Source organism: Gymnogyps californianus, chromosome 6, assembly GCF_018139145.2.
Source record: "Gymnogyps californianus isolate 813 chromosome 6, ASM1813914v2, whole genome shotgun sequence".
In the NCBI taxonomy this organism is placed as follows: domain Eukaryota; kingdom Metazoa; phylum Chordata; class Aves; order Accipitriformes; family Cathartidae; genus Gymnogyps; species Gymnogyps californianus.
Window position 1 is genome coordinate 41459430 of NC_059476.1, and position 22073 is coordinate 41481502.

The 22073-nt window shown below is 44.0% G+C and overlaps 1 protein-coding gene across 2 annotated transcripts; it reads right to left on the reverse strand.

The window, feature by feature from the left end:
- Positions 1 to 1466: 1466 nt before the first annotated feature.
- On the reverse strand, positions 1467 to 19744 carry ATAD1 (ATPase family AAA domain containing 1). 2 transcript variants are annotated; one of them, XM_050898821.1, is made up of 10 exons: positions 19684 to 19744; positions 17236 to 17411; positions 15414 to 15512; positions 15014 to 15134; positions 13181 to 13381; positions 11927 to 12033; positions 8825 to 8914; positions 6637 to 6687; positions 3485 to 3621; positions 1467 to 2937 (listed from the first exon to the last, which is right to left on the reverse strand). In XM_050898821.1, the coding sequence occupies exons 2-10, from the start codon at positions 17395 to 17397 to the stop codon at positions 2817 to 2819; spliced, it is 1089 nt and encodes a 362-aa protein (XP_050754778.1). In that variant the 5' UTR covers positions 17398 to 17411; positions 19684 to 19744; the 3' UTR covers positions 1467 to 2816. The 2 variants fall into 2 exon arrangements, with proteins under 2 accessions (XP_050754778.1, XP_050754779.1); XM_050898822.1 differs by lacking the exon at positions 19684 to 19744 and adding an exon at positions 17538 to 17564.
- Positions 19745 to 22073: the final 2329 nt, after the last annotated feature.

Genomic DNA, 22073 nt, shown 5'->3' on the forward strand with positions numbered 1-22073 from the left:
GCCCGGGGCCAACTGAGGTACGGGCTGTACTGCGCACGCTGTCTGCCGGCGGCTGCGACGGCTGAACAAGTCCTAGACACGTTATTTGCCTGCTGGGAAGGTCTGTGCCGCGTCCTGCCGGAGGATTCGACCTTTAAACCCCAAGAAGGATCCGTTTCACGTGAAACTTTGCGTTACGACTCCGAGCTCGGTACGGGAGAGCCGATCGGCCTCGGGCCTGTGAAACGACGCTCCGTTCCAACAACCGGCCCCGTGAGCCGCAGGAGAGGGGTTGAGGCTTGGGCCCCCGCTCTGAAGGAGAGGCAGGATCAAATGGCGAGGAGCCTGGACCAAACCGCTGGAGACGTGGAATTAAAGCGGTCACGTTCCTGCACGATAAACCCCGCCGCTTCCCCAGCCTTTCCAGCAAGCTGCCAGGAGGGTCCGTGCTTTGAGAAGGACTCCCAGAGCGGCAGCAGGAGCGGGCGAGGACGGAAAAGTCCTTGGAAAAGCGGAAACGACACTCCGGCTGCGGGAACTGTCCTCGGGGGCAATTAGAAACAACTCCTTGCGCCTCTTCAAATCGGTCCCTCGAGCCCGCAGCGATGCATTACAGGCACGAGGTGAAGGCAAGGTCCAGCCGGCGCGCGAACAGCCAGGTTTTGGGAGAAACAGGCAAAAGGGAGTGAGGAGAGGATGCCCCCAGCATCTGCAAACGGGGAAGGGTTTGTTCCTATTCCCCTGCACTCAGTTTGACATTTAAACTCGCTTGAGGACACACTTTACACTCAATTAAAACCAATTAAGGCGGCATTCTTCAGCTGCCTGCGCTAAATCTTTACCAAGTAGGAAGCACCCTGCCAAATAACGTTATTGCGCCAGCCCGGCCTCTACCCCAGGTGTAACAACTACCGCGAGGGGCTGGGAGAACTTCGGAGTCAGAGCAGGCACTGAAAACAAACCGGATAGCTGGAGAACTTCAGCCGAGAATTCGAACCTCCCGAGAAACCAGCTTCCAGTAACGGCAGCGCTATTTGCACGTTTAATTTTAAGGCTCGTCCTTGAACTCGGGCTCTCCCAGAGCTAGCGCTGGCTTACGTCACCGCTGACTGCCCTGTCACTCACGTGACTTGCGGGATTAGCATTCCACGTCCCAGACTTTTTAGATTTCCAGGCACACCAGAAACACTGGGCTATGATTTCCTGCGTCCTTGGGTTAGAGCAATACGCGTTCAACCAGAGACCTTTTCCCCCATATCAAAAAACAAGTATTTTGGTTTTTTACATATCAAAACATAAGTATTAAATTTTTTAAACACGCCCCCCCCCATGTTCGGTACCCAAGGAGATTAAACTGGGTCAAACCGAGACCTACCGCGGCTGGTGCACGACATGACCAGTGTGCCAGACACCAGGACGCCAGTGAGAAAGCTGTGCTTAATGGAAATTGTCACCAGCTCCAGCCGTCTTTCTTTCACTTGGCAGCACTTTCTTTTCACTTGTGAAAGATAACTTTCACATCGTTATCTTGCCTTCGGTGCCTACCTTCCCTCGACAGCGAGCAGAGCCGTGACACAGCGTGCCAACCCCGGGGGTTCGACCAATTCCCACTGCGTATTCGTGTTGAATTAGTGCCCAATTCATAACATTGTAAGAAGACAAATCAAGTTATTGAAAACCTACTGACAAGAACTTCACCAGAACGCTTTCGCCACTCACATTTTTCACCCTTTGCCTTTATCGCTACATAACGTTACATGAGTTTACTAAGACCGTTACCGGCAAGTACAGCAGAACATCGCTAAATCACATTTATAAACCTCAAACCCCTTCCCTTCCCTTCGATTTTGCAGATCAGAGCACGTGACAGAGCAAAACGTCCCCCCCGCGCCTCAGAGCTACGCATACGACGCTTCACGGTACAATGCCACAGTGCAGAAGTGGGTCTTCCAGAGGAGGTTAAATAGCAGCAAGCCCTCGTTACAACGCATAATAGATCAGAAAGCCACAATTTCAGAGAGCTTCTAATATGTGGGGCTCTATGAAAGGCCAGTTAAGATTCTACTCCGATTACTCACATCAAGGGAAAAATAAAAATAAAACCAGCATTCATTTAAAAAGCCTCAAAAAAAAGCAGAATTCATACAAAATGAAAAGTATTCAAACATTTTTACAGTAGTTTACTATCTTTACTAAATGGCACCAGGTTTCAAGTGGTCACGTGAAAGAAAAATCAGTAACATTTCAAATTTTGCCTGAAAGTTATTCTAGAAGCAGAATTTCTGTCTTCGTATTTGCTGCTAAAAGGAAGAAGTAAATGTGAATTGAGTATCGACGAACCCTTAATCTATACACCTTCTGATTTGGTTGATTCAGTAAGTAGAAAAGATTTTCCATACTCAAGTTATCTACAGATTATGTCTCTCTATTAAAAAAAAAAAAAAAAGTGTGGATATATACATTTCATACATACGCACACGCTTGTACATATATACACAAACTGGTAACGGATCGTCTCCCCGCCACACCGGTGACCCGCTGACCCCACGCACCACATCAGAACCTGCCGTAAGGCTACACAGCGTTATCGATTACGGGACAAGACACCGGCAGTTGCTCTTGGTCTGGGCTGTAATTGTTCCACTTCATGATCTACTCTTCTAGTTGCGCGTGACGGAATTTCAATAACTTAGAATTTGTTGTATAAAAACAATTCCAGAAACAGAACTCCCTTATTCAAGGAACATCCCTGCTCCCACCCCCTGACATTGGTTTTGCTAACTGATTACAGAAGTCAAACTAAATCACATCAGAAACCGCAAACACACCCTTTTGTCTTAATCTAAACTAACGTGCATCAAAACATTCTGCAGTGTGGCGTCCTTCGATCTTCTCATCTTCTCAATCGCCCTGTGGAGATCCTGCTGCTGCACAGGCCGAATTTCATCTTCGTCATGGCTTTAAAAAGAAAGACAGAAAGAAAAAAAAAGCAAGATAATGCTGCGTAACGGCTATTCAAACAACGACAAGTAATCACGGAAAACAGCAGCTCTGACGTGGATCCAAAAATTACACTGGAAACACGCCCCCGTCCACGCGCGCGTTACCCGCGGGTACGGGAGATAATCGGAGGAACGTCACAGCAAGCGGAGTTACGCGCGTGCAAGAGCGTTACCAGCGCGTAAGCCCGGTAATACAGTGCGGTAATACGCTCTCTTGCTGGTTCATGCCACCTCAGGCTTGACACCGCGGAACAAACAGTCTTATTTTCATAGTCAAAGTGAATAAAGGTAACTTGCTTGTTGGGTTTTTTGGTTGTACGGTGGCAATTTGTCAAGACAAAGAGAACCTCCTGCTCTCTGCGCATCACAGCAAGGTTTTTTAAACCTCTATAAATTCGCAATTCGAATCAGAAAATACAAACGAATAATTGGACAGGGCGTAGCACCAGGAGCATTCACAACTGCTGTTCAGCTATCGTAACAGACGGAATAAAGACACATACCTCTCTTCTTCACAGGCAGCATTCACGTATTCCCTGACACAGAGGAGTGCCGCATCCCGGCACATTTCTTTCAGATCACTGCCTGAGAAGCCGTCAGTCTCTTTAGCAACTTCCAGGAGATCTACACGCCTGTCCACCTGTCCGAAAACAAAAGGTCAGAGCATGAAAACTCTGAAGTCGCTTACTTTGTTTGCCAAGGACAAGAACCAGTCACCTCCAGGTTATTTTCACCTGCCCTGAGAAGATCTTTCTCAGTCTTGACTTTTTTTGACAGCGAAAAGAAAATTATTTTATTAACTTACGCTTTGAACCCTCCAAGTAGTTCATTTCTTTAAATGAAACTGATGCTTCATCTCATAAAACTCTCTAGCTGATTAAAAAAAAAAAAAAAAACCAAACAGGCAACCGAAAGCGCACCATCACAGGGGTATATTCTGCTACTGACAAAGCTCCCGTGCTGTTCTGGAAGCCTACCGGATGGCAAAAACTGAATCACAGAAATAACGACCCCGTTTCCCAAACGCCCACACAAGTTTCCTGCAACGGCACTGCTTTTTTTTTTCGGTAGAGGGCTCGATCAGACCCTACGTGCATCTTTTTATCTACAGACAATGAACACTACCCAACGGGTCTCCTTTCACAGCCACAGCCCTTTTTTTTTTACGTTATCTGCAAGAGCGCGTTTTGTTTTCATAAATACGTCTTTTGACCAGTAGCACAGCGAGGCTGGAAAAAGTTCCCGTCACGTTTACGTTTTGTTGTTGCCACCTTTCAGCGCAGAATAAGAACTTCAAAAGCAGTTGTTCACCGCCTCAGCAACTCAGTTGTCGGCCGAGTTACCGAACAACTGCTCCTACTTTACACAACCACGAACCGGGGAACTTGGAGGCAAAATAATGTGTCTTAACTCCATGCACTGGATCAGACAGAACTCTTTCCAGCCAAGACCCCGTATTTCTTCAGTCCGTTTACAGAATCTCTGGTAACAGCCCCTTCCAGCACATTTTTCCAAAGCATCAAGTATTTCCTTTTCAAAAAGTTAAAGCCAAACTAGTCTCATAAAAGGCTGAAATTATGGGATGACTTCATCTAAGAGGAAAACCATTCCGTGATGATGAAGGCAAAGCCCCAGGTGTACTCTTTGCTGCTTCCAGCTACCCCTTCAACCCGGACACTCCCCAGGATAACCCAAGAACGCGCCGACATCCACTGAGCACCCTTCCAATTCCCCGCCGGTCCTCCCGCTTTTCTTGAAGGAGAAGGGTTACAGTGATACTGTCCTGTTGGCTCAGATCTTGAGCTTGTACTTGAGCCTCAGCTCCCTGACCTGCGACTCAGCACGCGGTGCTCTGGCTCTGGAGCGAGCCACCTGGCTCCCCAGGCATGGAAATTAAGGCAAAAGCGGCAGCTTTTTGTCAAATTGCCTCCTACAGACGCTACAGCCCGGCTGTCTTGAAGTGCTTTGCTTTAAAGCGTGATCCTGCACACAAATACCGAAGCCCGTGACAATCAGCTGTGGATCCGCAACGTATTCGCTCAACGTGGGGCTGAAGGCCGTCAAGAATTGAACGGAGCAGCACAGCAGCCAGCTAAGAATAAATAGAAAAACGGGCACGTTGTGTAGCAGGCATTAACAAGGATTTCCCTTTGAGTGAGAAAGAAGAAACAAGGTTTTAAGACAGGCAGGGAAATCGGAGGGCATGACTATACCTGTCACGTGAAGGACTGCCAGGAAGTTTGGCACCCTGCCTGAAAATAAGCTGGGCTTGAGCGATCCAATTCCTCTTCCTACGGGATAACCAATACAGGCTCATTTCCCCCGCCTCCCCCCCCGTGAAGAATGTTATTTGCGTGGCTGTGATTCACTGCCAGATGCTTGATATACCTCGCATTCTTTCAGGTCGGTAATTCAGGAGCAGATTGAGGTTTCTGCTGAAGGCCTTAAGGCCAAGGTGCTGCAACTCCCAGGCCCAGCCGCCGAGGCAAAGGAGCCAGAGCCCACTTGCGCGCAAGGGCGGGGTGGCCGCAGATACTCAGGGATGGCTGCAGATACTCAGGGAGCCTGTATAAAGGTCTGTTACTCGGCATATCTCCCCAACAGCTCTTGAAAAAGAAATCCGAGTCTGAAATCACCACTCGCAAGAGACGTTTTAGTTTGAGATTTTCTGCAAATAGGTCAGCTCTTCCTCCACAACTCCTTTGGCATTTCCTATCAGTTCTGTTCTCACAGCTCTGTCCAGTGTTTTGTAAAAAAGCCAACCTATATTCTAACCTATATAAACAATCCAACCTGACCATTTGCAAAGCAAACCTCTCCAATATCTCAGCCATTCGCAACGATGAGCCGTGATTTTTAGGCCTCTTAAAAAATGTAAGTTGGTTTTACTAACGAATGATATTTATTAGGAGAGACCTCAATCAAGACACACTTTGCAACATTAACTTCAAGACAATTAGTGCTGCAGACTAAATTTGGCAGGAACCCCCAGTAACACAGGTCCCACACCCTGCCAACAGACACTACCAGATGTGCTCGCACCTTGGAATTCCACTCATCTTGGAATGCAGACGGCGAGACGAACACCATACAATATTAGTAACAATATCTATAGCAGTTTCCCTCCGAAGGAAATATGAACTAGGGATCAAAGTGCAAAAAGCAGCACTGTCAAAAAATGTCATTCCTCCTTACTTGAGCCAATAGACTGTACAGAGTTAAAAAAAAAAAATCCAGTATCTCTTCTCCCTGCTTCATGATGTCTTGCAATTTCTTTCACTGATCAAAGTGATTTCCAAACATGATTCACCTTCAGCATCTTTAGGGAGATTACTATATTATCTTGTTATATAACAGGAAAATGGAGACAGAGAAATTAAGTAATTTTCCTTGGAGATGGTGATTCACCACAAAATCCGAGACTGCTGCTCTGCCTGAGGCTCACACTTAAAGCAGAAGGCAACTCGACTGCTTTAATTTAATGCCACACCTAAACCCACAAAAGATTCCTAAGTTATAATCAGAAATACCCTGGTAGATAATCTCTACCTTTCTCCAAGACAGTCAGTTATAAAACGTTTCTTCTACAACTCCAGAGCTTGCACTCATGACAACAGTAATACAGCAAATGAACCATTAAAAGAAGTCTACTTACATTTTCGTTTTTCAAAATTAGCTTCAAGATAGCTTCTCTTTGTTTCAGAGCCTTAAACGAAAGAGGTTAAAGTTACTCGAGTACAAAAATAAACATATGTCGCAACTATCTCGGTTTTGCATGGCGTGGGCTTTCAGTCACGATTCAGTGACACAAGCTGATCCCTCAAACGGGAGATGTGATACACGCTAAGGAAACCTATCTGATGGCAAATCACTCAGCAAAACGAGATCTAGGGTACTCTCGACTCCAGGAGCACGTGAAACTAAACGTTTGAGCACGCACATTTACGCTAACTACAGGGAAAGGGAAAACGCACTGACGTTTAGTCTTACTTTGCCCTAAGTGCAAGCAGCTGTCTCCAGAGATTTCCCACCACCTTTAACGGAGGGCAGACTCTAGATCTAGGGGATGCTTTCAGTACTTTGCTAAATCACATGAAGAGGATAAACTGTTCTGCTTTAAAAAAAAAAAAAAAATAATAATAATTCTACAGATGATGCTTGGGAAATTTTAAGCAATATAAATCACATACTGTGATGAGGTGACTGAAAGAAACAGTTCGGTCATGAGCATATCCTTAATAGCAAGGTAAAACACAGGCAGCAAAGAGACTCTTTTTTTGTGTCTCCCAAAACCAAACTTGGCCTAAATACACTTTTATTGTTAAAAAGGGAAAAAAACGACCCCATAGATACTCTGGCAGCCAAACAGTTGATACTCTGCCTCAAAAAATACTTCTTCCATTTCCCTCTGCCTTGCAGATAATTTCTTATGAGTAATTTTGGGCATTTTAATCTCAAACTTAGTTATAAAATCTGCAAGGCTTTAGCTACTCTACAGCGATACTACCTGTGCACACTTCCAATCCACAGCACATAATTATCTTGGCCCTCAATAAAAGAGGGATTGTGACCAATCTTGGTTGTATCGCAAAGTACCACAGACAAGAACAAGAGACCAGCAGTAAGCTCACGAGATGGCTGTAGCGGGATAAGGAAAATTATGTGTCTGTGCCCTAAATGACACCTCCTGTTGTAATTCTGAGCCTGGGAGAGGGAGCCAGCCCCTGTAATACCCTGAGGCGCTGTTACCTGCAGATAATTCAGCCTTCTAACGACGGTTCTTGATAGAAAGACACGCTAGAGTACTGAAATACACATCCTTGCCCCTTACTACTTCAAGGAAAACTTGAAGATGAGTAAGGTGTGTGAAACCCTATGAGCAGGCATCGCAGAAAAGCAGTTACTAGGTTTGTTTCGAAAAGTATCCGCCCACAAGGAGTGAAAGCCAATTCAAACATCATGGGTCTGGGAACATGACTACTCTCTTGCACAATCCGTAAGAGTTTTACTCCTCCAGTTTTGTCTCTAAGTTTCTGCAAAAAATGAATAACGAAGGGTATTTCTGCAGCCAGAAGGGAATACTGACAACCACGACTGAACTCTTTTTGTAATATTGATACAAAAATGTCTTGTGATATCGCTAAGTGTTCGAAGGTGACTAAAATACCTTAAAAAGGATGGTAATGGCAAAATTTATACTAAGGGTAACCTTGTGATGGCTGGCATAATTGATAAAGACCTTAACTACTGCCTGTTTGGCATAAATCATAAGTGGAATAAAAACAGTTTTCCAGATTGCTTGCAGTGCCTGACTGTGGAAAGGCTTGAGAAGAATGTAGGCTTTGGTATGCAGATTTCATTCCCTCTTCTCTCCTTGAAAATGAAATACTGCGTATCGACAAGGTATAAGTGGCAGTCAATATGTACCTGCTTCTTGACACTATCCGACCTGGCTGCCACTCTCCCCGTAGGCAAGTGCGTGCGCTCACTTTTGTGCTTTTTGTGATTGTTTTCAAGTTAAAACTAAGCTCTTTCCAGAGTGCGGTGTCTAAACCACTCCGTTCTTATAGATGAAGAAAACGGGTGGGAAGCGCTCAGAGCACGTGGAGTTGTTTCAGATAAAAGACGCAAGGAATCAAGATTTCCGTGAGAAACTTCACCTTAAAAAGCAAAGTTATATATGTGCTTCTAAAAAAACTAAACCAAGATCAAAATAATACAGTATTTCTTCGGGGAGAAAAAAAAACCAAACCCCCCAGCGACGTGCGTTTCCTGGCTGGTAAGGCACCTGCCTGTAGCTCAGCCACTAGGCACGCTGCGCGGGCAAACCTGGCACGACTTACAGGTTGGTTGATGTGAAACCGAGTCGGCATTCTTCTCATGATCGCAGAGTCAAGATCCTGAGGACGGTTGGTGGCTCCCATCACTATGACCTGTATACGCCAACAGAAAAAAAACCAGTCAGCCTGCAACCAGCTTTTGAAAACATCGCCAGATTGGAGTTCAAAACCAAACACGTGACTCTTCCACACTTTATCCACAACATCGACATTTAAGGAAGTTACGTAAGGTTTCTTGGTACCGATTCCAGCAACTGGATTTAAATAGGCAGCTTAAGAGAGCACTGGTACCACAGAGTACCATCTGGGTGGAGATTTTTACATTAGTCTGAAGCCTTCCGAGCCCAATTTGAAAGTTCAAACTCTAAGCAGTAACGCAAAACTTCTCGCTTATAAGTCTTGGCGATCTCTCTTTACTTCCTGGTGGTCTGGAAGGAACTTGAAGACGTTTCGATAAGGTATTAAAAAATGTGGCATTTTTGTGCTGTGTTGAAAAAAGAAAGGCAATCAGTTCATTGGCACAACCAACCAAACTGGCAAGCTTTCTAATGTTGTTTCTTTTTAAAAAAAAAAAAAAAAAAAAGAAATGTTGTTTCTTTTTTTTAAGCATTAAAAAAAAGCATTAAAAGTCAGTAAGAACCCATATGCACTGGTGTACTGTAACAGCAGCGCATTAGAGGTGTAGAAGCCAAGTTCAATACAAGGAGAGCATTTACCTCATTTGACTGCATTCCAGTTATTAGTTTAAGAACAAATTTACTTCCCATTCACATCAGCCTTGTTCTCTCATTTGTTATTGTAAGTTATGTACATTGTAAATACCCAGTCACGAAAGTGAAAAATGTCAGGGAAATTAACCTCCTATCAATACAGTTTCCTGACATGCTTCTGCTCTTTTGTCTGGGGTCACTGTTCCGCAGCCAGCCCTGGCAGCTCCAGCAGCCCCTGGCCAGGCTGGGTGGCATGTCCCGGAGCAGAGTCACCCTGCCACCTAGAGGCTTAATTATATGGCGGCAAATTGCTACGAGCAGAAAAAAAAAAAAAAAAAGCCAAAAGGCGCATTTTTCGCCAGGGCTCCGGCAGCCTTCACCTTCTAGAAAGCGTTATGCATGCAAGGGCTTTGCGCTCGCCTGCGTGCCAAACACAAGCTCAGGTTTAGCTGAGCCGCCTCTCGCAAAGAGGCATCGCCGTACCCGTCCCGTGCTTCCCCGGGGCCCGCGTCAAGGCCCAAACGTTGGACCTGAAGCGTTGCTCCCTCTGTGCTACCGGAGCTGAGGAGCCTTCCCCAAACCGGCTTTGTCTGCGGGTTCTGCGAACGTGGGACCCCTCCGGGGCATAAATGCAGCTGTACGGGGCTTCCAGACTCGAACTGTTCCTTCAAGCAGCACAGCTCTGTTTTCCAGGCGCTCTGCCCCAAGTTCCTGCTGGACTCAAGACTATATCCTTGGCAGGTTTAGCCCAAAGCCGAACACGCTTTTCAGGTGCAATCAACACAGGAACAAGTAACATTCATCACAACACTTCTTTACAATTCCCTCCTAGCGTTTGGAATTTTTGTTACTGCAACAAAAGCCAAATTTAATCCTTATTCAAAGGAAATCTGTTTGGCAAGAATCAGACAAGCAACCCCAAGCTCCCAAGTAAACACTTGGAATTAACAAAAGAGCCCAGCGAGCTGGCTGTCAAAAACTGAGACAATGCAAACGTCAAAACCATCGCTTAAAGAACGCTTCCTGAATCGCAATGACATCTCGGGGAGGAGCCTGAAATACGGTATTGAAACAAAACACTCCTGCTGAAAAACTCCCCAGAAACCTGAATCAACCCCTGCGGTGTCTCCAGCCGATTGTTTGCATCGCATTTTCCTTCGGTGGCTCCCTACCCTGCGGAGGCGTACGAGGAAAGTCACAGGACTTGTTCAGGCTCTGCGTGCTGAACTCGAGAGATGGGGAAAACCACATACTGTCTTACTGCAGGGAACAAACAGTTTGACTCGCTCCAAGAAGTTGTCAGTATATTGGGGATAAAAGATAATACATTCAAACACTGGAAGAAATGTGTGCTTGCAAGATCATATTAGCTTCCAGTTAAGTGTTCATACCATTGGCCTCCTAATTAATGGTCAGCCAACACTCTGCTTTAAAGCTCCTCAGTATATATATTCACTGTGTCCTAATCAGTTTTTAAAAAAATCAACTGAAAACATCTTTAGCACAAGCCTGAGAGAGGAGGAAAAGCAGATTTTACAAAGAAAGAACCAGTGGAGGTCAGAGCATCGGAACCCATTCACAGAAAAATACAGATTAAAAAGGCTGAAAATTTTAAAATTGCAGAAAAACCACCCTTTTTAAAGGCCTTAAAAAGATTGCTCCAGGTGACAGTCCAGAAACATAGCAAGCAGGCTTTTGTCTGTGATACATTCAAGTAATTTATTTCATAAACGTTTTTTGTTTGTTTGTTTTACAGCACCATCTGCTTTTGTATTTTTTTTTCCCTCTCCAAAATACAATACTTCTGTTGAGACTATGGGAGGGGGATGGAAGTGTACAGGAATAACGGGATGGAAGCACGGCTCCCTTTAATAGAATTTGTCTTTTGATAACGTCAACTTCTCTGCCCTTTCAGATTAACTCCGGAGTCCAGTGCTTGTCTAACACGAGTCTAATGCTTTTCTAGAAACAAACCAACCAACCTGCAACTGGGATGAATGCTCAGATCTTTCAATACCTTTCCTGAAATCAAAGATTCACTTCACCTGAAGAAAATACTGTTGACAAAATGTTTTTCAGAACAGTTCAAGAATTCCCAATTTTGGCAGCTCAAGCTATACAGCTATATTATTGAGACTTAAGACACTTCTGAAAATAGCACCTCTTAATTAAAACCAACATACCTACAAAAACAGCCTTCTCAAGAAGAAAAATCATCTATTAACGTAACTCATCTCATTCCCATAATATACTGGTAATCACTAACACTGACAGGTAAAGAAATTCTTTTGGCAATTATTACTACATGCAATCTGCTACTCTTCCCAAATGGCTCAACGCACAATAACCGAGAGGAAAGAATCGCATGACTCTTCTCGTCATCTTTTGTACCTACTTGGCAGTTATAATCGGTGTCCAGTCCATCCCACAGACTCATGAACTGAGCTTTCATCATAGCTGTAGCTTCATGGTCAGAACTCGATCGACTTCGTAAGAAGGAATCTGTATTAAAGGATTCAGTAAAGCAGTTTACTTTCAATCCTGCCATAGAAACTATGATGTTTGATTTCTCATGTGCAGACTCGCGTTATTCTCTATCTTATAAATACTTTTTTTAATAAACATTGTCGACAAATGAAAAATAGTTCTTACGATGAAGAATAGGAAAGCGGAATCTCACCACAATTTTAAGCACATCTTTTAAATTACATTACACGAGTATGTACCTATCACATGAGATTGTCCCAAATCTTGTGCTCCAAATTTTCACTTTCCTGAATTCATGGAAAGTGTAACTTTCACCTTAATTTCTCATGCAGAGATGGAAGCATTCAGAGTCTGGCAAGCTAGAAGACACCAAAGCACAGGAGAACAGCAAGCCGCAGGACTGACGTAAAGTAGGCTATACGCTTTGTTATGCAGAGCTCTCTGTTAGCGGTTGCCTAAAGAATTTCCAACAGCTAGAAAAACACCACATTTTTCACACCTATACAAAAGGATAAAAAGCATCTTAAGAACGCAGCCCCTTCATAAACCTGAACTGTGGAAAGGGTAAAAGCTTCGTCAGGCTCTGTTTCTGCAAAACGTACAACTCGCTCTAAGCGGCACCAGTGCTGCGAGACAATGAGCAATTTTAACTGAACTGCTCGCGTCCACAGGGACTTAAACACTAATGTGACGAGTCCAAAAGTACTGAACAACTGGCGCCTTTGCTGTCTTCCTGGCTGAACTGCCCCTCCTACTTCTTCAGCCTTATTAAGCTATTATTCCTCAGCTCTCCTCAAACCGTATTTTATTTTCCATTATGTGCCCTCACGGCAGAAGCGTTGAAGTGTATTTGGGGATGGGTTTCCCGAATAAGCAGTTCCCTTGACAGAAGAAAAGCTTTCCTCATGAACCACCTTAGCCCAACCAAAAATAAGCAGCAATTTGTTCTACTTGGAATTTCCTCTGCTAACACAAGGAAGAAATACACTGTTTTTCCTAATTTGCCACCATCACTTCACAATACTATTTATATTACTAAACCTTGTTCCATTAGCGCTCGTTTTGAGGAAAAGATGACAGTAGATCAATATACCCATCAACTTGAACCTACAGTTTAATGTTACTCCGCTAGAGTTACTTACAAAAAAAGATAGATTTTTACCTATTTCGTCAATAAAAATGATGGACGGTTGGAGCTTTATAGCCAGGGAGAAGACAGCAGCAGCCAGTTTTTGAGACTCTCCATACCATTTGTCCGTCAGCGTTGAAGGCTGGAGATTAATAAATCGACAACCTGCTTCCTTTGCTGTAGCTTTGGCGATCAGCGTTTTGCCACAACCAGGAGGGCCATAGAGAAGTACTCCTGAAAAAGTAACGGTGTTAATGCTCTCTGGTTGCCGTGCAGAAAACGTGCTTTGGTCTGACAGACCTGAGAGCGTCCAGGCTTGTATTTATTCCAAGTTTTAAAAGATAAGAAACCAAGTTACACAGTGTTCCATCAAATCAAATCAGAGTTATTTAAGATAGCCTTATTACAAAATTAAAGCTAAGAATATCTAAAAACAGGTATGATGAAATTGAAAGGAGACATTTGTCTGAAAGATGACTGTTTTATTACTGTGACTATAAAGGTTACATAAAACTAAAACCCTATTTATTTCCTGTAAGCATTTGACAGGCCTTGTTTATAGCCAGTTTCAGCCTTGCTAATAAAACTTAGCACAGAGGGGAGGGAAAAAAAAAAAAAAAAAAAAGGAGCCCACAGACATTTTAAACAAATTACCCACAATTAAATAGGGTATCTCATATTATTTTTACACTTGTCATAGTGAAAGAATTCACAGTAGTGTTTTTCTAACACAGTTGTAAAGAAAACAATTTAAAGAAAAAAAAAATTAAGTCAAACAAGCCTGAAACACAGAGAATTACTAGGGGTTTTTTTCTGTTTATGTGACTGATGACCACAAGCATAATTACTCTGAAGCAATGACTTCCTATTAACACACAGTGCAATCCACTAATAAAACTGGGGAGCTTGCCCTATATGGAAAGTCTGCTTTAAAAAGATAAATAAAAAATAATTTTTTCCTTCAGCTTATTAGATCATGACATTAAAGTCATTTTCCAGACAGTTCCAATTTGTGACTTAAACAGAAAGTAGCCTGGAAAAACTAAACCCGTTACAAAAGTGCTTCATTTTCCATCACTTAGGACACGAAACTGAGATGGTCGCAGATACAGGCAGTAATTAATAGTTTTCAGAGAATTTTCAGAAGACAATATTCCAGGGATCAGAGCAGTAAAGACAAACTTTGGCATTTTGTCCAACGTTTTATGTTCAAATTCTGCTTGTTTGCAGTAACATACAGCAAATATGGCTGTAAGCATTCCAGCAGAGAGAGTCCAACTTCTGTTCTGCAATTGTAAAGTTAATTTGTCACCCGTCGGTTTCCTTACTGCCTCAATACTGTGCAACTCAACGCCAGAGAAAATCAAGGGATCTCCGGAATAAAAATGGGATCTCTGTCTCTTTGACTGACTGGAATTTCTAGGACTAGAACAGAGAGATGTCTGCAAGATTAGCTTACACTGACGTCTCATGTTTATGACTTATGTTTCTATGACACCATAGAAATATTAACCAAGCGTACAAAGCTGTACAGCAGAGTTATAGCTCACCTCTGCCAAAGGACAAGATGGGGTATAAGAGGAAAAAAATCAACAATGTAGGCAGTTAAAAACACAGGCTACATAGATTAGGGCACCAAAACGTAACGCTGATAACTGAAAAGCAATTATCGCTTCATTATTAAGATGAAACTTATTCACCGGAATATGATTTCACGGCAAGAGGAGAGGAAAAACCTGAGGGTTTTCCCTGGCATCAGTCCTAATGGTTGCACTTTGGACTGGCAATCCACTTCCTCTTTCCTTTCTGGGTAATTGTAACTTCCCCCCCATACCAACATATAAATCCGTAACATTTCCTTCCTACCTTTTGGTGGCTGTAAGAGCCTGGAATTCTCAAACAAATATTTCTTCTTGATGGGCAAAATGACAGTGTCTTTCAAATCTGTAATAACATCATCTAAGCCTGCAATATCACTCCAGGTTACCTAATACGGAAAAACAGCGTTAGAAATGATCATCGTAGTCCCTGCCAACAAAAAAACATCCACAAGCTTAAAAGTAGTGCAAGGCCTCAAAAATAAAAAAGACAAGTGATTAAAAAACTCTGCTCTCAGCAACGCAATTTTAGTTTTAAGTTACAGAAATATTTTCTATGTATTCCCATAGATACATATATATGACAAATAATGTAATCCAAAGTAAAAATCTAGATCTTCCATGTCTGAACTGCTTTCATCGGAGTAACATGCAAAACAGCTTCTTACATGCATGCTAAGTGGGTCTACGAGATGTGCAGCAATACTCATTTCGTATTCAGTAAGCTTGACATTTTTCACTCCAATTTGCTTCATTAGTTTTTCAGCCTGGGGGAAATAAAACGCCAAGAAAATCAGAGAAAGAAATTGAATGCTTAATTCAAAAATTAGTTTTTAAAGAACTGCTATTTGGAGTCTGAAAAGCTTCTCCGTAAGCCACATCTGAAAAGAGGTTAAAGCTTTCTGAAGTAGAAAGTTCTGCTATTTGCTAATGACTTCTTGTCACCTGAGTGAAACTAAGTCATATGTCTCAGTTCCCATCAAATAAGTGTCACACCAGCCCTGCCACCCCCAAATCCACAAGTCATACATTATGACCTGAGAAGCAACCAAAATAAACGTTAAAACGCGGAGTTTGCTGTTCAGAACAGGTTTGCAGACACACCGGTAACCTCAGTACAAAATCATTTCCATAATCTCTACAGGAGTTTCCAAATCTGATACAGGTATGTTACGCTTAAAAAAAAAAAAAAAAAAAAAAAAAAGCCCATTAGTCCTTACAAACTTTGCACAGGATTCAGATGAAAAGCCTGAAACTTGTTATTAAATAGAACTCTAGAGTTCTTTCACGTGCTTAATTATCTTCATTCACAACCCTGCAAATAATACACACACACTTTAATGGGAGATATAATTGTATTGTAAAAAGCATGCCTCCCCCCAAACCTCCACAGCACTGTACCAAGGAGAGATTAATATATTTTTAAGAAAAAAAAAGATAATTCACAGAAGCCAGTCAATTTTTTCTATGTATTCAATGGTTTCTTTTTCCCAATTTAAAAGGAAAAGTCATTTGTTGTGTCAACACGCTTTCACAATTCAGTTTCTCTTTACACTCAAACTTGCGGTTAAGTCTGACATGCTTTTGGGATATTGCAACCTCTTATATAATAGCTGGCACTAGCACAGATTGTGAAAGCTGATTTTTAAATTGGGGCCAATTTTTTAACTAAAGATTTCATTAAAAAAGAAAAACCACCCAAAACAGAACTAGGTTGCTCAAAACTGCTGTTTGAATCTGTGAAATTTGTGTCAGCCAGAACACACAAAAAAAAAAAAGTTGCAACATTTCCTTCAATACTTTCCAAAGGAAACATTTAACTTTTCGTTCTGAAATGCACCTAAATCTTTTCCCAGAGCATTAACCCCTATGAATCATTCTAGTTCAACATAAGGAATGAGGCTTTTCACTTTTTTTTTTCTCCTCTTTCCAGGGCATTTTGACTGCTACTGGAGGTGGGAGGAGAACAGAGGGAGAGGGACAAAGTGCAAGCTATTCTTAAAAAGGCATTTGGACAGCAGTGTTCCTCTTTGTCATGAGTAACTACAGTCCCTGCCTCTACCATTAAGCTGCCAAAAAGCAGCAGAGAATTAAGTTATTTCTGCTCAAGGTTTTAAAAAGCAACCGAGAGACCGATGAGAGCACTATTTAACGCGACTGCTGCTCAGCAAAGTTGTCAGAAGCAGAAACGGCACTGGGACCACACACTTGCAGGTAATTAGAGACATCATCGCGCTCCAGTTCAACAGTTTTTCCACCACTTCAAGCTAGAAATTTTAACTTGTTATAAAATGTAAGCACTGAAAACACTAACAACCTAGATCCTGAGATTTACTAAAAAATAATTCTAGGTTTTTTGATTATTCCACATGCTTTTGTCGATTATTTTGTTGGTTATTGCAAGTCCAGTTTTCAGTTAGCAGATAACTCTGTATGAACGGTAACGAACAAGACCGCATTTCCCAGAAATGTTTATGAATAAAATCCTACCTGTTTCTGAGCTTCTACTTTTTGCTTTCTGGTCGGATCAATGGCATCAACCATCCATTTAATGGTAAAATATGTCACAGCACCAAATATGGTTAAACGAAAAATTAATCCAACCACTTCATTCCGGCTCAGGGGACGTGAAAATGCTTCGGCATGGACCATTTTGCCTCTCAACGCTAAATGTAAAAAAGCGCAGGGAGGAACAGAAAGAAAGAAAATTAAAGCTGAGAAAACATCTGCCTTACATTTAAACACCATTTTATAAAAACTATTTCCCACGCACAAGTGGGCAAAAAGCTTACCATGAAGTTATAATGAAGTATCTCAACAATAGCACAACCCCAACACATAAAACTGCGTAAGATTAAAACACGCAGCGCCGAGTAGAACGATGGTTTCACTTCCACTTTCAGTAAGCAGAGAAGAAATGGCAGCAACAACTTGAGGCCTTACTTCTTGATTGCATTGACATGCAAAAAGCTCCTGATTTTACTCTTCCCTCAAGAAATTTGCATTCCTTTCAGCTATACAATACCCTAATAAAGTAATAAGGATTAATTTATTTCAGTGCCAAGTTTACACTTCCATTAAGACTGACGTTTTGTGACTGTTATTGACCCAAGAATGCTAAGTCATGGAGACAAAGAAAACTACATATTTAAACAGGGAGTTCCTTTCCCTAAAAGGAAGTTTAAAGGAAAGGCACCCAATTGCCACATTAAGGAGCGATCGACGACTTGTATTTGAATAAAATGAGGTTAAGAGCCGGAGCCTGCACCTAGCAGAATGTATTTTGAGTTACTAATATCCCTGGAAAACTGAAAATGCTGGATGTGGCACACAGCTATCAAGGGAAAAGGCCGGCTGCTGTACGAGCCAAAGCCAGAAAGTATAGCACCTTCAAGTTAAGGGAGCGTGCTGCAGAGAGGAAAAAACTCTTCCTAAAACACCAAAAAATGACTTATAAAATCGGGGTCCTCTTTCCCCAATCTACTTTCTCCTCAACTGGCAGGGTTTCCGCTTGAGAATCCCCAAAGCTCTCCTCGTTCACTGCCCGATTTTCCTGCTGCAAGGGCAAAATCAGCGGCAATTCCTTTGGCAGCTTCCAACGCTCCCTGGCTGGCCTCCAAACTGAGCTGTCAGCCAGGGAAAAGCCGGACTACCTACAGCCAAGATATCCTTGAATTTGTCCTCACGTGGCTAGCAGTCGTGTTAATGTCGACCCCGTATTCAACTCAGGGCAATGCCATACCGTAAATTCTGTTTACGAGCATTTGGCAGACTGGAATTAGGAGAAGCACCACGATACATTTACCAGAAAATGTCAAGGGCTGGCTACTATATTCCAGTGTGGATCACTAAAACAGTTTTGGTTTTTTTTTTAACTCTTCATTCTTTGTTTAGAAATTTAAAAATCAAGGCTGTTGCTGTGCATATCTGATTGGAAATCAAATAAAATTTGCCTGCTTAGGCATCTAAGCAAATAATACAGAGCTAGGGATTCCGCATGTTCTCTTAAGCCTGATTTATTAAAATAAAAGGGCTATCTATTCAGTGAACAAGGAAAAAAAGCTTCCAAAAAAGCCCCCAAAACCCAATGAAAAAACCCGCTTCTTCACGCAATCCTTGCCCTGAATACCAACTGTAAGAAAAAGCTTTAACAGGGGAGAATTTTAAGCGCAACCTTTCTAAATGAACTTCTGCTTACCCTGCGTGAATTTTAGCGTCTATTTTCTAGGCAGATCGCTGAGATAACGAGAAGGGCAGTGAACCGAACGGCAAACTCTAGGTCCGCGCGGCTACCACTGCCTTTCTTTTCAGCTCTGCCTGCATGCCAACGCTTCGAAGACGAAAAAGAAAGCAAAAGGAGAAGCGGTGCGGGTTCCTCTTCTGTCCCCACAGCGCGGCGAGAGGGAAAGTTCAGTCACCGGTGGGAAACCCTCGCCTCTCCCCGAGCCCTCGGGCAGCAGCAACCGCTTCCCTCTCAAGGGCTCGCCTTTACCCCCACGCAGCCCCCGCCCCGACCGGCGGAGCGGCCCGGAGGAGGGGGGGGGGGGGGGGGGACGACGACGATTCCCGGCCAGGCCGCCCAGCCCGACCGCCTCACCCGCGGTCTGGCGGGGCCGGAGCTGACAGGAGGGAAAGGGCAGGGCCGCCCTGCCGAGCCGAGCCGTGCCGGCACCGGGGCTCTCCGCCCCGCTTGGCCTCCCGGGCCGCCCGCTGGGCCCCAGCCAGGACAGGAGAAGGCCTCGAGGAGCCCCCGGCTCCGCCGAGCACACGGCGGCGGCCGCTCGGGGCCCGGCCATGGCGGCGCGGTGAGAGGAAGGCGGCACCGGTGAGGGCCGGGCCGGACCCGCCGGCCGTGACCTTCCCGCCGCCCGGCAGGTGCCGGCGCGGCGGCGGGAAGCCGCGGTAGGCGGCCGCTCGTTCTCCCGCCGGGTCACTCACCCCTCGGGCTGGTCTCTCGGAGTCGCGGCCGGCGGGGCACGGCGCGGCGGCGGCCGCACGGGCGGAGGAAGGCGGAGGAAGGCAGCGGCGGCGGCAGCGCGGGCCCTAGCTCGGCGGCGGCGCGTCCCGCGCTTCCCCCCTCCGGCCGGCTCCCGCCGCTCCGCACGAAGGTTCCGCCCGCCGGCCCGGCCCCGCACACGGGGTCGGGTCTGCCCCGGCAGCCGCCTCCTCATAAACGCGCTCCGTGCCCCCTCGGAAGCAGCGGCATTTCGGAGGTTAATAGCTCAAGTTTGGAAAACGCAGTGTTTGGCAGATTTGGGATGCTACGGGGATCCGCCAGAGCGAAAATCATCGAAATTTAAGAACCCATCAGTAGTTTACTAAGAGATACTGAGGTAATAGTTTTCCAACTTGTAATGAAAACAGCAACTTCACTCTATAGACATAGGAACAGAAAAATGTCCAGAAAAAGGTTAAAATAAGGGGATCTCCGTAATACGTGTAATTAACCCAAAGTTTTGGCAACTTCTCTTCAACTTTTCTGCTCATCTCGGTGCCGCTGAAGTTTTAAAGCCTTTCAGACCTAGCTTTGCTCCCGAGAGCGCGCCTTACCACTTTTGTTTTATTCTTACCTGTCGTTCATACGTTGTCCAGGGGCTTCCTAACAAAACTCACCCTGCGCACCGGGGACGGCAATTTGTTCGTCAAGAGCAGTTAGCTTTTTATCCAACACTAGTTTTATTACGGGTCATTTTTAAACGTTATCCCTTGTACACGAACGCAGACGCTTCACCCGCTGAGGAGCCTACTGAAGCTCCTGGCGGCTGTCTCAGACGAGAACCTGTGGAGCAGATCCGCTGCTTCTGCTCTGCGATTTCCCCACCGTACCCGCTCCACCACCACCACCACCTCAGGTAGAGAACGCGACGCCGAATTACTTTCCCGCCGCTGATCTGGCTCGTGCCGAAACCCGGGCACGCTCTCCAGTCGCCTGAGTGGGATGTCATCCACCCCACCAGTATCCGTCCGTCATCGCGTCGGTGGCGCGTGGCGTTTCCACCATTAAATCCACGTGCAAAAAAAAAAATACCTTCTCAAAGTGATTGTGATTTTACCAAAGTACCGTTCCAGCAGTTTTGGTTCGGTTCCATTTATTGGATCAATATACACCAAAACATCCCAAAAATAAAAAGTTTTGAAACAACTTTTGCTTCTTCATCAGTATTTCCCTCTTATTGTTTTGTGTGCTACAGCTCTTCCAAATAAAAAGTGCATTTAATCAGAAAATAAATGTATCAATGTCTAAATGCACCTACTGATTTACAGAAGGCCTTCCTTTGCTGCTGCTCCTCCAGTCTTTGACGGTAAATAAGATTATAATCTCCTAGAGAATTTTTTTTTTCAATCTATGTAGAATACGTGAACAGTTTCCCTTTGATATTTTAAAAATGAATTTGATATAATGAGTGATGCTGGCAGCTTTTGCTATTAATTTGAGGCTTACACTTGTTCTTGCAATCACCCCTTCTGAACAGAAAAAGGATAATCGATCATTCCACTGTCTGCGTTTCATGCACTAGGAAAACGCGACTGTGTTCGAACTACCATTACCGCAGGAAAATATTTAGGACCCTTCTGTTTTTTCTCCCACTCTTAAAAAAAGTGACATCTGTTTTGCTGCAATTAAGGAGAAATGCAAACACACGCACAAGTAATAAAAGCTCGAAACCTACATTTTGTCACTGCTGTTTGACAGCTGTGGCGGTAACCTTTGAAAGAAATCCTCTGCTGAAAAATACTTTAAAAAATTCTGAGAGATGCGATTTTTCAGAAGGTGACCAGGGTCAGGTTGGAGGTGAGGCTGATGCAGAAGGCGTAACTTGGATTGCGTCCTAATTTCTCAAAATATTGAGAGCTTATAATTTCTTGAAGAAATATTTCTTAAAAATGGTGAGAAACACCAAATTCATCCTGCTTTCCTAAATACAGTCTCAAAACCTTTGCGTTGCTGAAGGCTCAGTGTAGGACTTAACTCATTCTAGCAGCTCTAGAAGACAGAGGTCTCCATGAAGTCTCCATCCCTCTGGTACGGCTGGAGCTTTCCTCGTTTGCTCAGACCTGGCCATGGCGAGGTGTTGCTTTGCAATGCAAATTGGCAATTTGCTTTCTTTTTCATCTGAAAGAGAAATGTCCTGGAAATCATGGGTTTATAGTCGAGGGGAAAAAAAAAAAAAGGTCTCTGTGGCAGCTGCTGTCCCCAAGCGCCTGGCGTGCCTTGGCTAGTTTGGATCACGGAGTATGCTCCCTACCGAAGGACAGATCTAGAACGTGGTAACGTAAGTCGCAACTCATTCGGCATTACTTTTTTATCAATTTTGGTTTTGCAGCTG

What these genes read in the sequence shown, in the direction of transcription:
- ATAD1 (XM_050898821.1), bottom strand. Translation starts at nt 17,397, where the DNA reads ATGGTCCATGCCGAAGCATTTTCACGTCCCCTGAGCCGGAATGAAGTG. An exon ending in GCTCTTACAGCCACCAAAAG is followed by an intron (nt 13,382 to 15,013) that starts GTAGGAAGGAAA and finishes TTACTTTTTCAG; the next exon opens with GAGTACTTCTCTATGGCCCT. An exon ending in GGTTTCACATCAACCAACCT is followed by an intron (nt 6,688 to 8,824) that starts GTAAGTCGTGCC and finishes CTTTCGTTTAAG; the next exon opens with GCTCTGAAACAAAGAGAAGC.